Source organism: Podarcis melisellensis (genome assembly GCF_964234715.1).
Source record: "Podarcis melisellensis genome assembly, chromosome: 6".
Classification (NCBI taxonomy): domain Eukaryota; kingdom Metazoa; phylum Chordata; class Lepidosauria; order Squamata; family Lacertidae; genus Podarcis; species Podarcis melisellensis.
Genome location: NC_138538.1, coordinates 46,549,840 through 46,567,396, shown reverse-complemented (window position 1 = coordinate 46,567,396; position 17,557 = coordinate 46,549,840). Strand labels below are relative to the sequence as shown.

The 17,557-nt window shown below is 46.3% G+C and overlaps 1 protein-coding gene across 6 annotated transcripts in view; it reads right to left on the bottom strand.

Annotated features, from left to right (window-relative positions):
- The window catches only part of TEAD3 (TEA domain transcription factor 3), a 90,652-nt gene that overhangs the window by 33,611 nt on the left and 39,484 nt on the right, over nucleotides 1–17,557 (bottom strand). For all 6 annotated transcript variants that reach the window (XM_081915957.1, XM_081915958.1, XM_081915960.1 and 3 more), the window contains exon 2: nucleotides 4,815–5,069. In XM_081915957.1, the coding sequence (XP_081772083.1) occupies nucleotides 4,815–4,950 (136 nt within the window). In that variant the 5' untranslated portion in view covers nucleotides 4,951–5,069. The remainder of the gene's footprint in view (nucleotides 1–4,814; nucleotides 5,070–17,557) is intronic.

Sequence of the window (17,557 nt, the reverse complement as noted above, 5' to 3'; positions counted from 1 at the left end):
TTCCTGGAGAAATCTAAAAAATGTGCCTCTTCAGAAACCTTCCACCCCTGCCTGTCAGAGAGACCCTGGGCCATGTTGGGGGCGCAAAAGGGGAGGGGAGGTGCAATGTGCCATCTCCCCTTTAGGCAGGCTCCTGGTAAGAAGGCATGGGAAACAGTTATGGCAGGAGTACAAGTACCCAGCTACATTAAAAATATAAGTAAAGTGGATAAAACAGGGGTCATCAATTTGTCACCTGCAGGCACACATGTGCCATCAGGGTCTCCTCTCGCAGCTGAAACCAGGCTTGAAAGCAGCATTCTGTTGTAGCCAATATATTAGGTTGTGGAATGTGCTTGGTTGTGTCTTCAACAGTTTCTCTGGTTTGCAAAAGGGTCTACAAGTCCAAAAATGTTAGCAACCCCAGGGCTAAAATAACTACTCAGGCCAGATTTCAACACCAGGCGTATGCATTTAGTGCCAGGGCTCAGCACTAGAACATGTGAAGAATAACAAAACATGCCACTGAACACAACAAGTTCTCTCAAAATGGGTAACCACAACCTACTCACCTTTGGTTAGGATTGGGGCAGGCTTTCCAGGATATGGATACCTGCAGCACTCCCATTTTTAATGGTGAACTACTAGGACTACTGGGATGCGGGTGGCACTGTGGGTTAAACCACAGAGCCTAGGGCTTGCCGATCAGAAGGTCAGCGTTTTGAATCCCCGTGACGGGGTGAGCTCCCGTTGCTCGGTCCCTGCTCCTGCCAACCTAGCAGTTCAAAAGCACGTCAAAAGTACAAGTAGATAAATAGGTACCGCTCCGGCGGGAAGGTAAACGGTTCACCAGAAGCGGCTTAGTCATGCTGGCCACATGACCCAGAAGCTGTACGTCGGCTCCCTCGGCCAATAAAGCGAGATGAGCGCCGCAACCCCAGAGTCGGCCACGACTGGACCTAATGGTCAGGGGTCCCTTTACCTTTACCTTTACTAGGACTACTAAAGGCGACAACATAACTTGAGGAAGACATACCTTACCAATTCTAGCCAATCATTTTCAGCATCCATGCACTATGCTGAATATGTATATCTATTCTCCCAGCTACATGGAAACTGTTTATCCATGAGCATTTTGGACAATATGGAAACTGCACGACTCTGTCCATCTGCACCTTTGTGCATGGAACTGGGAAACCTCTCTCCTTCCATGGTGCAAATTCTGTGGGAAGGAGTCATGGTTGGAATCCTGTCAATGTCAGAATCACAGAGTTGGAAGGGACCATGAGCCCAATCCTGCAGTGCAACTCAAACCCATGACCCCTGAGGATAAGAGTCTCGTGCATTACCGATTGAGCTATTCTCTAGGGTTATCACAGTCTTACAGGAGCTGCACACAGATAAAGCCCAACTGCACGGTTGGGAGGCTAGTGTCCCAGGAGGAGAACAACAGTTACACTTGGGGAGGTTCAAACAACGTTAACCAAAAAAAAAGAAAAAAAAGAGGACAAACAATTATACACTTAAAACAACAGGCAATGTTCTCTTCCGATCCCTGACTCATTCAGCATGGTCATTAATCCAGTGTTTGTCAACAGGATGATCCATTCCTATGGAGATAGTGCTTTGAGGTCACAAACATAGAATTATGACATCACAGCAGGAGCTGATGAGTAGGAAGCAGCAATACGTGTCTGTTTACAACATTTCACTCTGCAGCAACACGAAACAGTTTGGGTGAAACTGTGCCTGAACCCTACGATCGCCAACGCCACCACAACCTGAGGCACTGGCATAAGGGAAGATATTCAAGCCCTATCTGGCTATTCAATCTCCTCACGTTTAAGCAAGACACAAGGGGCACACTGCCAACCTTCACCCCTGCAACATGACACCCCTAGACAGTTCAGAACTTTCCACAAGTTTGAGGGCAACTGCCTGAAACAAGGAGCCTCTTTCCGTCATGGAAGCACCCAGCACAATCACGATCAGAGACAGCATCCCACTTCAGATCCTCACCCTCAAACATGTGGAAGGCTCTGAATTGGGACAAGTGAACACAGTGGAAGGGGCAGAGCTTGGCAGTCCACCCCTACCTCTCCTTCTGTGTTTACTTAAATGTGAGGAGACTGACAGAATTACTTAACTAAGCCAATTATGGTGGCAACATGGATTTATCACATTCAAACCAATCAGGAGTCAGGGACCTTCATTCTCACCCTCCCTCCTTTACTTTTTAACTGCTTTCTTAGGTGTGGTGGGCACAGAGTTCAGAAATGTATCATCTCAATGGCAAAAGCTGCCCTTTCTTCTTCACCTCCTCACTTGCATAAAAGTATCTAAAACAGCCTTTCTCAATCTGTGGGTCCCCAGATGTTGTTGAACTACAACTCCCATCACCCCTAGCTAGCAAGGCAGGAGCTCAGGGATGATGGGAGTTGTAGTCCAACAACATCTGGGGACCCACAGGTTGAGAACTGCCGATCTAGAGCAATACAGGATCTACAACCCATTCCTTTCATAAGCGAGAGAGCTTATGTTGTGTAGTGTATGAGCCTTTTTGTCTTTGTTACCACCACATTTCACAACAGCAACTGATAAGGCATAATCTCCTCTCCTCCCTCCCTCCTATTCCAGATGAAACCATTTTTACACCGAGGGCTGGTTCCAACAAGATGCCAGGGGCCAGCCTGAGAAAAATTCCTATTCATATGAGTGACCTACTCATCTGAATGACCTAACATTGGAGCTGTGATCTCGTGTGAGTCTATGGCTCCTACGTAACACTGCTTACACAAGTAGAGGACTTCTGTTTTGGAGGCGGTGGCTGAAGATGGCTATTGGGTTTTTACTGGAGCCAACTGATGCAAGCTGGTTATCTCAAAGCTTGGCATAAAACCATGACAATTAAAATCTGCAACAGAATGTGTTTACAAACTCAAAAACAGAAAAGGAATTGCAACGAATTAATATCTGACAACTGAGCCTTCTTCAGTTAACCGAGCTCTCATGCTACACAGGCACTGGGAACCTGTGGCCCTCCAGATGTTGCTAGACTCCAGTGCCCATCAACCCTAGCAAGCAAAGCTGATGGTCGGGGATGATGGGGTGTGTAGTCCAACAACATCTGGGGAGCCACAGGTTCCCCACCAATGCACTACAGTAAAGTATCTCTAAGTATTTCTGATTGTTTATGGTAGTTTATTGTTGTAAGTCATTTTGGATGGGGATGGCCCAGGAAATCAGTCTAGAAATATTTTAAAATAAAACAGTAAGTAAGCATACCCTGGGGGTAAGCTAAGGGTATGAATTTGTAACATCACCAACTTAATGAGGGCACATTAAATGCACAAAGAAGTCAACTGAAAGATGGGAGAGTTTGTTCCATTGGAATTCCAGCGTGTTTCTATAAATGCCTACTCAGGAGTGAGAAAGTATAGGATTGGAGCCCTAGCCTATCTGAGGTCATAGTATCATAATGAGAAGCAAGAAAATCACAGACGCAGACCCTGTTGTGGCATTTAATAAAACCCCAATACAAGGAAGGTGATAAACCTAAAAAAAGAGAATAGAGTGTTTTGCTTGCGAGAAGATACACCATCTTTCACACCCAACGGCAGGCATGTGGGATCCTCAAGCAGACGAAAATCAATCTCTCCTTTGACAGGAACGAGCTTACCAAACCAGTCAGTCAAGCCAGGCAGAGAAAAGAGTGGGAGGGAGAGGAGAGATGAGGCATAAGGGAGTGGGAGGGATATATAGACCTAGGGAAGTACAAAGGAGATGTGAGTCAACAATCTAGGGAAGAAGAGTTCAGCGCTACCCTGGAGTTCTTTATCCACTCCAAGACAGCCACCTCCACAAACACTTCATCTCCCCTCTCTCAGGATGGTCTTTGGGTAGTCCATCTCCTTTATTACCAGCCAAAGCGATCAGGGAGATAAAACACAGCAGGGACCAAGTCAGGCACATGGACTGGAAAGCAACCTCCTAAGTGCCAGAAGCAAAACACACTTTTAGCATCTAAGGCCTGTGTGTCAGAGGTACATATTTTAAACCTAAGAATGTTTATAAGAAGCAAATTCCTACTCCCCCACCTGGATCTCCCTAGCCAGCAGCTGAAGGGATTTAGTATGTGCCTGCAAAACAAAAAATTGGTGGCTATTACACCATAATATTTTAGGCTGTAAATAGATGATAAATAAATAAGGAAGACATCCTCAATCAAATCCTCAGATACAGAAGGCAATGTGGTATAGTGGTTTTAGCTCTCATTGCTCGGTCTCTGCTCCTGCCAACCTAGCAGTTCGAAGGCACATCAAAGTGCAAGTAGATAAATAGGTACCGCTCCCGCGGGAAGGTAAACAGCATTTCCATTGCTCTGGTTCGCCAGAAGCGGCTTAGTCATGCTGGCCACATGACCCGGAAGCTGTACCCCTCAGCCAATAAAACGAGATGAGCTCCCTCGGCCAATAAAACGAGATGAGCGCCACAACCCCAGAGTCAGTCACGACTGGACCTAATGGTCAGAGGTCCCTTTACCTTTTTAGGACTTCTGAGGCCCAGATACAAATCCCGATTCAGTCACGAATCTCACCTTGGGCTAGCCACTCTCTCTCAACCTTAACCTACCTCTCGAGATATTTGTAAGTAAAAATGGGGAGGGAAAAGATGAAAATCACGCTGAACGACTGCAAGGAAAGGTGGGATAACTGTGAATAAATAAATATCCAAAGCTGCGGCCATCTGAATGGACAACGTGCAATGAATGGGTGTCCTGCATGGAATCTGGTTTAAGCCACATGAACAGAGAAGCATGACACGGTCTCACTCACCATACATTTTGCCCTCGTCCGAGAGAATAATCTTCCGCCGGCCACATGGCGGGTATATTGCCAGCGCCTCCTGGAAGCTCTGTTCAATGTCTGGACTCCACACTCCTTCGGCATCATTGTCCAGGCTCTTGTCCATCCCCTCCTGTCCATCTTCTCGCCCCTCCCCGGGGCTGCCGCTGGCGTTCCAGCTGTTGGACGCTATTGTGATGGCTGCTCTGGGCTCTGACCCTGAGCCCCAAACGGCAACTCAGCAACCTAAGGGCAAGAAAAGTTTGCTGATTAATCAACCACGCCTGCAGACTCCTAGTTCTCCTTTATAATTCTAGACTACACAACTGTACTCTTTCAATCAAAAGTAAATGGAGAAGTGTGAACTGTCAGTCTTTTCTTTCTCTTTTGTTGGGGGCTTGATCATCCTTCAAAAGCATTATAAACATGAATCTTTTGAACACACACACACAGAGATTGGCATTACTGTCTGGAAATCAATATGGCCAAGTGTGGGTTTTTTTAGTGTTTGACATACAACTGGTTTTCTACATATACATGTTTCACATCTCTCTGTGTTGATGTTCTCCAAGCCACAGAACATACAATCCAAAGCCCATTGGTTCATCCAAGGCTACCATTATTGCAGCCACACTGTGATATTCTTACAATAATCTGAACATTTGACTAAGGAAACGAAGAAGCACTGGGTGATATTCAGTGATGTGTATCTGTTTACACACTGGGACTTGTGGCTTCTTTTCTCACTTCCCCAGCCCCCAAAATCTGTTTCGGAGGGTCCCCCAACCTTCTGAAGCAGATTTGGGGAGAGATGGGAGAAAAAGAAAGAGAAGGCATTGAATGACAGGACAGCTGCTCGTGCTATATTAGGTGTCACCCATCTTCACACACACACACACACACACACACACACACACACTCCCTAACAAGTTACTTGAGCTGAAGCAGGGATTAATTAAACAGCCTCACTTAGTATAAGGGAGAGTCAGATAACCCCCCATGGCACACAACACAACATTTTTGAAATTATTGTTTCTTTGAACCCCATCGCACACAGCATAATACCATTTTCTTATTACAGTGGTGCCCCGCAAGACGAATGCCTCGCAAGACGAAAAACCCGCAAGACGAAAGGGTTTTTCGGTTTTTGCGACGCTTCGCTAGACGATTTTCCCTATGGGCTTGCATCGCAAGACGAAAGCCCATAGGGAAATCTCGGGGACCTTTTTTTAAATGCTGGCGGTGGGGAGCAAAGCCTTTTTTCCCCCTCCGGACTTCAGAAGAGGTCCAGGAAGGCCGGCGGGGGCGAAAGGCTTTGCTCCCCACCGCCAGCATTTTAAAAGCGGTCCGGGATAGCAGGGAAGCGCTTCCCGCTATCCCGGACGGCTTTTGAAGGCAGGCAGGGGGGGCAAAGACTTTTGCCCCCCGCCCGCCTTGGGAAGAGGTCCTGGACCTCTTCCGAAGGCGGGCGGGGGGCAAAAGTCTTTGCTCCCCCCTGCCTGCCTTTCCGGGAGAGCGGAAAAGGCAGCGCTGCCTTCCCGCTATCCCGGACGGCTTTTGAAGGCAGGCAGGGGGGGCAAAGACTTTTGCCCCCCGCCCGCCTTGGGAAGAGGTCCAGGACCTCTTCCCAAGGCGGGCGGGGGGCAAAAGTCTTTGCCCCCCTGCCTGCCTAACCGGGGGCTTTTAAATCGCCCCGGGACTGTCCGGGGCGATTTAAAAGCCCCCGGACGGCTTTTGAAGCCTCCCCCCGCCGCCCGGCATCGGAACGATGTCCCGAAGCCCGGCGGCGGGGTGGGAAAGCCTCCCCCCGCCGCCCGGCTTCAGAACGATGTCCCGAAGCCCGGCGGCGGGGCCGCGAAGCCTGGGCGCGCTGGCAACTCTCCGCAAGGAGCGCTCCCGCTGCTTGCGGAGAGGTCCGCGAAGCCTGTCCTGGACCTCTTCTGAAGGCAGGCGGGGGGCAAAAGTCTTTGTTCCCCCAGCCTGCCTTCCCAGGGGCTTTTAAATCGCCCCGGACAGCGGAGAAGTCCTCCGCTGTCCCGGGCGATTTTAAAATGCCGCCTGCCAGAAGAGGTCGGGGGAAGGCGGTTTCCATAGGAACGCATTAATTGATTTTCAATGCATTCCTATGGAAAACCGTGCATCGCAAGACGAAAAACTCGCAAGACGAAGAGACTTGCGGAACGAATTAATTTCGTCTTGCGAGGCACCACTGTATTTATTTGACTTATTAGTCTCTCACTACAAGATAGTCTCTGAGCGACTGACCAAAAGATTAAGAGCCAAAAGCATAACATAAAATCAGAAAACAATGCATTACAATAAAAACCATTACAATAACCCACAAAACAACATGACAGAAAACTTTAGAAACAAATAACAACAACAACAACAACAATAATAATCCATGTTCAAAATGCAGCCACACTAAAACATGTGCTTTTTCTCAATTTTAATCAAGTTTTTCCACAAGTGTCTTTTTAAAAAGTAACTGACTGTAATACTGGATCATAGATATTAAATACTGATTTGAATGCTGAATCATAAGCATCTATCAAACACAGTGGCTTGTATAATAAGAAATACTTTAAAAATGAGGCTGGTAGGAGGGGATTTTCCTGCCCTCACCCTGCTGTCCCCTGAGTTTCCTGAAAAGCATCTCCTGAGAATCAGAGGACCCTCCAGAATGGGGTGGGATCAGCAGGAAGGAGTAATTGCTCCAGTTTCAGAGCACTGTAGACAGAAAGTGTCTGCACTCAATTTGAGGTGATTTTCACCTCGTACCACAGTCTTTCCCAGTCAGAAAAAATGGGGGTAATCAGGAAAGCCCCTGTCTATTACTACTTCTAAGGAACCAGGCCATTTTGGTAAAGACAACTTTGTCATGCAAAAAACCATGAAGAAAAAAATATCTCATTTCTGAGGTTAAGCATTATAAAAAAGACACATTGCCATATACTGTATTTATTATTGCCGGCCTCCTACTGGACCCGGGACTAAAAAATAATCATAGGGACCAGGAACCAGGATCTGCCATCCTGCATCATGATCTTGTACTTCTGCTTTATGTAGAAGATCTCTAATTCTCTAATGAATATTGATGACTCTACCTACCAAATATAGAAATTAACTTTCCATTTCATGGAGAGACACAAATGCATGGGTAGGCAAACTAAGGCCCGGGGGCCGGATCCGGCCCAATCGCCTTCTAAATCTGGCCCGCGGACGGTCCGGGAATCAGTGTGTTTTTACATGAGTAGAATGTGTCCTTTTATTTAAAATGCATCGGGGTTATTTGTGGGGCCTGCCTAGTGTTTTTACATGAGTAGAATGTGCTTTTATTTAAAATGCATCTCTGAGTTATTTGTAGGGCATAGGAATTTGTTCTTCCCCGCCCCCTCAAAAAATATAGTCCGGCCCCCACAAGGTCTGAGGGACAGTGGACCGGCCTCCTGCTGAAAAAGTTTGCTGACTCCTGCACTAATGTGTCCAATTACCAGCCCTTACCTTTGGTAAGTTCTAAACACTTATGGCCTGATGCTATGCAAGTTGACTTTAAAAGTAAATTCCACTTCCAGTGGGAACTTACTTCCAAGCAAATGTTCACAGGGTTGCAGTCTTAATCTTGCTTGAGTATCAGAGAACACGATCTCACTCAGTATCAGAGAGAAATAAACAGAAACCAGTCTCTTGCTTCTAAGCAGATATAATTCCACAGTGCATGTAGGCTGCATGACTGCAAATTTCTTGTTATGTTCTTAAGTTGTATGAAGATTCGTTTTAATTGCAAACCAACATGTTTTAATCATTCTAGCACTTAGTATGCAGGAATCAGTGTTAGAAACTGAGATATGAAATCTAAGAGCTAAATGGCACCTTAAACCTAGGTTATGGGCGCAACAACGGAATGTCTAGGTGCACTTTTTTAATAACAAGAATACAAAGCTGAAAATGAATGAACTGCAGCTAAAATATTATGCTCATTTTTCACATGCTCTAGTCCCTCCCCTGCCCACCCCCCTAATATTCTTAAGAGGGTATCTTCTCCAGTCTTCAGAGAGTAGCTGGAAGTGGAGAGTCAGAAAAGGTCCTCCTTTCCTTCCACTCTGCAGTTTTAATCTGAAATCTTAGGCGTGGTGCTGCGCCCAGAGCTCAGAAACTGATCACGCTACTGAAATTCCCTATCGCAAAATGTACCTAGAACAATGGGAGTTTTGAACCCTGGCAGGAACCCCTGAATTCCAAACTGAAACTTGACTTACAGCACAATCCTCACCAAGTCTACTTAGAAGTAAGTCCTGCCGAATTCCATGGGGCTTACTCCCAGCTAAGTGCGGACAGGGTTGTAGACTTAATGGTTTAAAGCTGGCCCTTCGCTTGGCTTTTCCTCCCCTTATTTTCCAGGATACAATGATTTGGCATCTCGGGGAAAGAGGAGAAAACACAGATACAGACACGCACAGCCTTTGGGACTCATTACTCAGAGGTACTCTCAATGGCCCAAGTCTTCAGAAACATCTCTGGGAGATGTGTGCTGGGTGCAGACTCCCATCCCCAGCCAGGCTGTGTCAGTGGGCCTTGAAATAGTGCCTGCCACTTCCACTCCCACTCCCCTTTGCTCCCCCAGAGCAGCTAAGTGTTTTGCAACAACATGCTTTGTGGCAGCCCCACCAGCTGCTCCTGGGGGAGCTGAGAACAGAGAGGTGTCTCCTTTGGCTAGAGAGCTTCCCGGACAGAGCACAACAAAGGTCTCCAGTACAGACATCTCCTTTTTAAGAAACTGCCGACAAGGAGCTTGGCTCAAGTGTTTCGTGGTGATTCCGCCCCTCCACGCACACACACACACTCCCCAAGCAACTTCTTTCCTGCGGCTCCGAGCTCTGTGATGTCACCCAGTCTCTCCCTTGCTCCCCCTCCCCTCCCCTTCCAGCCCACCCCACCCCTTCTTTGGGAACAGTGTAGCCAAATAAGGAGATCAGAACTGGAGCAGCTAGCCAAAGGGAAAAGGGGGAGGGATGGAGGGGAGGCTTGCTGTCCGCACACGGCTCCCAACACACTCTTATTCATAGTCAGTCCGTCTCTCTCTCGCTCCCTCTCATACATACACAGCACTGCGAGGGGTGCCCAGGGATCAGGCTGCCAGCGAACATTCAGGAGGGCACAGGATATGCCAGAAAAGTTCAAGAGCAGGCAAAACATGTGTTCGCAGAATACGCTGTGGGTACATTAAAGGAAGGCAGCTCTCAAGCAATCTGGGACACAAGCTTCGGTCGCCAAGTTGGTTTTGCTGAACACCAGACAGTTTGTTCCATCTCAAAAAAAACCACACACACACACACACACACACACACACACGGGCCTCCCTACACAACTCCCAGACACAAGTGCAGCCAAGTCTCAACGTCCTATTGCTACTCATAAGATGAGTAGCACAGGGTCCAGATTTTGAGTCCTCTCCAAGACATCCTTAGCATGCCTACAACCCCTTGAATTGCTCTCACTCTCTTTTTGAATAAAATCACCACCACTGCGTTGGCGGCAGTGGGGGGTGGGGTGGGGAGTGTGATTGAGCAAACAGGCAATGGTGGTAACAGCTGCTCCACTGACTTGCTCCTGTGTTGGGCCCTTTGCTGGGATGTGGGCCTTAGCAGCTGCCCCAGCAGTGCCAACCAATATGACTGGCTCTGCTAACAATCGCCCTGCCCCACAAGTTTTCTCTGAAGTGTCTACAACAGGAACTGCTGGGAAGAAAGAAATTCTCAGGCAATCGTTGACATCCGAGGTGAAGCTCCTTCTCAGGAGAAAAGTGTATACTTGGCATTGTTGGGATGGCTTTTCAATCCAAGTAACCTGCCCCCAAATGAACAGCTGTGTCACCATTCTAAAATACAGGCCAAATGTGCACATGAAAATAAGCCAGGCTTTCCGGCTTGTTGGGCATGGGCAGCGTGGTTTATTTCTTCCGCCAGCGCTGGGAAAGGAGCGAAGCAGGAGTGATCAGGCAGCATGCACAATAACACGATCAGCCAGAAATTTGACTTGTTGTGATGTGTGAATGTAGACAGGAAAAAGGTTGCAAACACGTCTGCATTAGGAAATAGTAATGCATAAAAGATCTTCAACAGCAGCCACCTCTCACATGCCATTACAAAGGTGATTGGGAATGTAAGTGTGATGGGCCAAAATTTAGAAAGCTACAGTAATTGCCTTTCACTCCCCCCAAAAACCCCTCTACCAGCACCTAGTTATCTGCCTTGAATAAACAGTGATTCCCTCACCCCAAAAACACTCAACAGGCATCTTGGAGGTCAGTTTTACAATGATTTGTTATGATTCGCGCAAGGAACTTTGAAGGAATCCTACACAGAAAATGGGGCCACTTTTTAAACAAACAACCTCTCCAACAACCACACCAACTTGGTCTGGGCCCTAATCAGAATAGTAAAATGAGTTTTGTGCTTGTAGGTGTATTTGAAGCCAGGGAGAGGGTAGGAGAGGGTCTGTTCTGAAGGCAAAGAATCCTAGCCTTGGGGGAAAAAGAAGAAAGATTAAGATGCCTATTCCCCCTCATTAGATATGCTAAGGATTGCCCCCTCAGTATTAAAGGACTTTGGGGGTGAGGCAAAGTAGAGAAAGCAGTGGGGAATGCTCTGGGGTACTGCCCTATCAAGAGACATTTCATGCAAAGTTGTCACCAAATTCACAAAATCTCAAAGCCACTACCTTTCCTGGCTCCCATACACTCATTATCCTTCCATTTAAATTCAGACACACATTTATTACATATTCTGGGCAATGCAGAGAGCTGACTGGCAACTTTCAAGATAAAACTACACTGCTACTGCTATGTCCAGGCAAAATATCCTTAGGAAAAATTAGCAGTTTACTAGTGTTAGTCCTTTTTTTTTACCTTCCCGCCGGAGCGGCACCTATTTATCTACTTGCACTTTGACGTGCTTTCGAACTGCTAGGTTGGCAGGAGCTGGGACAGAGCAATGGGAGCTCACTCCATCGCAGGGATTCGAACCACAGACCTTCTGATCGGCAAGCCCTAGGCTCTGTGGTTTAGACCACAGCGCCACCCCCGTGCTGCTCTTGTTTCGCCAGAAGCGGCTTAGTCATGTTAGCCACATGACCCGGAAGCTGTACGCCAGCTCCCTCGGCCAGTAAAGCAAGAAGAGCGCTGCAACCTCAGAGTCGTTTGCAACTGGACCTAACGGTCAGGAGTCCCTTTACCTTTATTGTTAGTCCTAGCAGCTTCACCACTCCCTCCTGTTGTTATGACGGCAATCCAGCCAACCAGGATATAGGAATTAGTATACATCTATAGCATACACAGGGATGCGGGTGGCGCTGGGGTTAAACCACAGAGCCTAGGACTTGCCGATCAGAAGGTTAGCGGTTTGACTCCGCAAAATGGGGTGAGCTCCCATTGCTTGGTCCCTGCTCCTGCCAACCTAGCAGTTCGAAAGCACGTCAAAGTGCAAGTAGATAAATAGGTACCGCTCCGGCGGGAAGGTAAATGGCGTTTCCGTGTGCTGCTCTGGTTCACCAGAAGTGGCTTAGTCATGCTGGCCACATGACCCGGAAGCTGTACGCCGGCTGCCTCGGCCAATAAAGCGAGATGGGTGCCCCAACCCCAGAGTCGGTCATGACTGGACCTAATGGTCAGGGGTCCCTTTACTTTTAGAGCATACACAAACAAACAGTCCTGGTGCAATATTCATAGGTCTGCCTCTGGGTAGACCTATCCAAATCATAGGTGTGTGTTCTGAGCATGCTCAGAGCTGTTTCCTTGGAGTCCACCATTCTTGGCATGTTCTGGTAATCAGAGAAACGGCGGGGTGCATTTCCTACTTTGTGAAGTGTTTTTGTTTGTTTGTTCAGTATTTGTTTTGTGACGGAGAGAGAGACAGGGAGAATGCAAGAGTAGCCACAGCATTGGTCTATTTTTGTGGTAAATATTGATCTATTTTTTACTTAAATTGTTTTGCATTTATTTTTGTGAACAGGGGAATTGGGGGGACAATTGGCTGATGGCTTGTGTATGTGTTGCAAAGTGCTCCGTATTAACCTGCATTCATTCATGAGACGCTGCAGCAGCTTCTGGGTGAGGCAGAACATGCTGATCTGAGCCATGTGCCATTTCAGAGTATTTTTCATACTATTTCAAGGAGGGGGGTGCATGCACACAAACACCCTACTCTACCCTGTATATGCAAATATCTGCTTCCAATAAGCCACTCCCTTAGCTTAAGTTCGGAAATCTTGAATGCTGAGAGGAGGAAAATGCTGCTTTTGGAAACACCAGACACACTCTCTTACACGAGAGAAGCTAAATGGTTGTACTCAGGATCTTGGTTGGGGGAAGGACACTGAACTTCCCTCCTGCCCCTGGAAATTCCTGGATTTGGGGGGTGGCATTGCCCCGCTCAAAAACATTGTGATTGCAGCCAGTTAGGTTGTAGCAAGATACCATAAAACCAGTGCAATTTCATCTGCATAGTCCTACTCTGATTATAAATTCTCTGTGTGTATATTCTATCTACTTCTCCCATTACTCAAGTGAAAAACATAGAAACACAAAGACAATACAGTTCATCTGGAAAATCTTACTCTTAAATTCTTTTTCATAACAGGGCGTGAAAACCATACACTTTAGATACGAAGCCTTAACAGCACCAGAATACTGAAAAGGAAATTTAGGGTTGCTACGAGTATGGGAAGGGCTTTTCCAGAAACTTTGCTTAATTGATGGAATCTGAACATTGAAACTACACAAACAAGCAAGGCCTGTGGGCAGTTAGCTATGAGAGGTACTGTAGTTTGGCAAGATTGACTGAGAGGAGTTGGAGCAGCAGCAACAGCCCCGTGGAATGTCTTCCAAATAATTTTCATTAATGTAAAACAAAATCTTTGTTTTCAAGTTCCTAGAGCACTTGAATACAACACCAACTGCAACAGGACTATCTATGAGGAAAAAGACTTCATGATACCAATTGCAGAGACATAGACTTGGGGCCGGGTTAACCCACTTTCAAAGAGATTCCAATTAGGACTTTTTACAACAGCTTTGAAGTTTAAGCTCGAAAGAACACAGGTTAATCAGCATCAAATCATCATTATGCCACAATTATGTGTCACCACATGAACTACCTCCCCATCAGATGTAGGGGGAAATAACTCCCCCGTGTTTAGAAGAAGGAACAGGAACACAACAAGGGTAGTGCAAGTATCAGAGGACATTATATATGAATCTACCATTATATATGAACCTACCTCTGTCACAAGAGACTAGGGCCCTGTGGGACTTGACATCTTTCCACAGGGCCTGCAAGACAGAGCTGTTCCACCTGGCCTTTGGTTTGGACTCAGTATGACCCTTATGTTTCCCCCCCTTGTGGTCTTGATTTATTGGCTACTTTTAAAATGAGGCTACATTTTAAATTGCATTTTAACCTGTATTTTAAATTGGTTCCCCCCCCCCCATTATGTTTTTAGTGTGATTTTATTGGTGCTAGCCGCCCTGAGCCCAGCTCTGGCCGGGGAGGGCGGGGTATTAATAATAATAATAATTACTTTGCTCGGTCTACTGTCTATTTGAACTGGCAGCTGTTCTCCAAGGCCCCAAGCAGAAGAAGCGTCTCTTAGGCTTGCAACAAGAGATCCTTTTAACAGGAAATGCTTGGGAATGAACCTGGAACTTCTTAATGCAGTGCATAGTTCAACTATGGGACTCACCTCTCACAGAAGGCAATAGTGGCCACCAACTTAGGTAGCTTTGAAAGAGGATTAGGCAAATTCATGGAGGAGAAGGCTCTCAATGGCTACTAACCATGAAAACTATACTCTGCCTCCACAGGCAGTGATGCTTCTGAATACCAGTTGCTGGAAAATACAGGAGGGGAGAGTGCTCTTGTGTTTGGGTTCTGCTTGAGGATTTCTCATGGGCGTCTGGTGGGCCACTATGATGTCAAGATGCTGGACTGGCCTGATCCAGCAGACTTCTGCCCTTAGACATCTCCATGCAGAGCATGTAGCGCAACCACTCAGCTATGTTTCTCTCTCTTCCACAATTAAGGGGCTGGAAAAGAACAGCAGTGACACAATTTGGGACCAAGAGGGTTATGTGAAGCCTTCTGAAATCTACTCACAGCTTTTACAGCAGCAGATAGCAAAAAACAACAACAACCGTAAGCTGCAGATCCTGTAAAGCCTGGTCCTTACTAGTCTAAACTTTCTATTTCCTGGAGGGTGGGTGCTAGCAAGCAAGCAAGTCAAGAATTAATCCAAAGCCCCACCCAAACCTTACAAAACAGCAACAAAAACCAGTACGGAAACTGACAGTGTTGGGTATGTTTTCCCCACAAGTGTTTAGTGCTACCCATTTTGAAATCAATGGGAGAGCAGAAAGAACCCCCAAATGATTAGAATAGAGCAGGTTGACCAAACTTGGCCTTCCAGCTGTTTTTGAACTACAGTTCCCATCATCCCTGACTACTGGTCCTGTTAGCTAGGGATGATGGGAGTTGTAGTCCCAAAACATCTGGAGGGCCATGCCTGGAACAGAGTGGGGGGGGGACATGCTGCCCCCACCCTTTCCATCATGTCCCCACTGCAAGAGCCACTGCACTCCACAAAGTGGAGTGGAGAGCCTGCTGTCTTTGTGATAGTGTGGCGTTCTGTATCTCTCTCTCACACAGAGAGTATAGTGGGCTCTCTGATATAAATGTCGGACCTCCAGATGTATGGAGAGAACTGAAGCAGCAATGGGGATTAAATGGAGAGGATGGAACTGGCCAGCACATCCTTGCTCTCCTCCTTGCTTGAGAAGAATGCCTGAATAGACATTCACTGCCTCACAGTCTTCTCTGAAGATCATGGAGGTAGCCAAGGGGGGTAGCTCCCCCCCAAATCAATAAAAAATACATGAAAATACATATCAAACTGAGATTCTTCCCCCCTAACAAAAGGTCTGCCCCCCACAACAAAAATCCTGGCTACGTCCATGCTGAAGTCCAACACCCTTGCAACATTTTACGTTGCTTCACTATTATGCCTCACTCTCTTAATAATTATTTTGCACTTCCTTCATCAGGCTTATGGGGCTTTCCCTTTAATAACACTTAATTATTCAGTTACACCCATGTCCCATTGCCTGACATACATGGTGCAGCTTGCCTAAGGCAGAGGTCATCAGCATGGTGCCCACACATACACAGATGGCTGCAGAGGCCGCCTCTGGTGCCCAGAGGGTCTCTCCCGCTGTCCGAAATCAGGCATGAAAGCAGGATTCTTTTGTAGCCAATAGAAAAGGCCTTGATGCATGCAGTGTCTACAACAGTTTCTTCCATTTGCAAATGTGTTGATGGGCACCAAAAGGCTGGTGACTGCTGGACAGAAGAGAAGGGACCCTGAGATGAAATTGTGTGAAGGAGTTAAGTATAGCTTATGCTAAATTATATTAGTACATTAAAAATTAACAAAAAGTACCTAGGCGAAGAGAAGGAAGTTGCACACATGTTTACAGTAAGGTATGACAATAGCCAGGACCTTGGAGACTGTAATATCTCTGTCCAGGCCAAATCACACAAAAAGCTGGTACTTCTCAGATGAGTGCAGTTATACAGAAACGGTGACAGGCACTGCTTGGGGCACTGACTGTGCCCTCTTCCTTGTGCAAACTTCCATAACAGTTTATACAACCAGCCTCACTGGTTGTGGTGATGGAGCCTTGAGTCCAACATCTGGAAGGCACCAGGTTAGCATTTCCTGGCCTACATAATACACCTTCTAAAATATATATTCTAACACTGGAATTTCCCAAACCTTCAAGCTTTTATACCGGATCTTTCTGAGATTCTTGTGATGGCACCATAAATGGCAAAATGAAAGAAAGACATACTTTGAAGAGCTCTGGGCAAGGCATTCATACAGCCTCAAGGAAAGCTCTCCAGATTTCATGTTCTGGGGAACATTTAATGTCTCTAAATCCATTTTCTTTGGATTCCACTTGGCTGATCAACATTTTTGGAAGGAGGGGAAGTCTTAAAGAAATATTGCTGCATTGTTCAAGGTTTGTCCAGCACAGTGCATTTTCATGAAATCTGCAGTGTGATGTCACTGGATACATTATATTTTGTGGTTTATTACTTTTTTTAAAAAAAAAAAGGTACAAAATTTATTGAGATTGATTTGCAAAGGAATCTCCCAATGTTCATCTTCCTGACCAACTTTCCTCCATTACTTGAACGTCTTTCTCATATGTGTGCACTTGTGTGTATAGACACATATACATAAGAAGCGGCTTGTGTGCACAGACATAATTCACCAAACACCTCATTAATTAGTTCTGCTGAATTTCTGATCTTTCTCCAAAAGGGTGGGGACAGTTTCTGATCTTATACAACCCAACATCCACTTATCCCATTTCAAAGTTTCATCTCCTTTTCTTGGCCCATCACATGAATGACCTGATTATGGGGTTAATTGCCTAACCTGGAAGAACTATCCTTTGATTTCATATTCCACAAGAAAGGACAGTGATAGTTCAATGGCAAAAAATGAGGAGCAGTGTATTCTCAGAAACTTTATGTCAATTATTAAAGCCTGCACATAAACAACACACCAATATTTGTATTTGAGTTACTCAAAGCACCTCATAAACATACATCACGGCATGAGGACATCTAAGAGGAGATATTTATTTATTTTGCTACAAGGAGCAGCATACATTC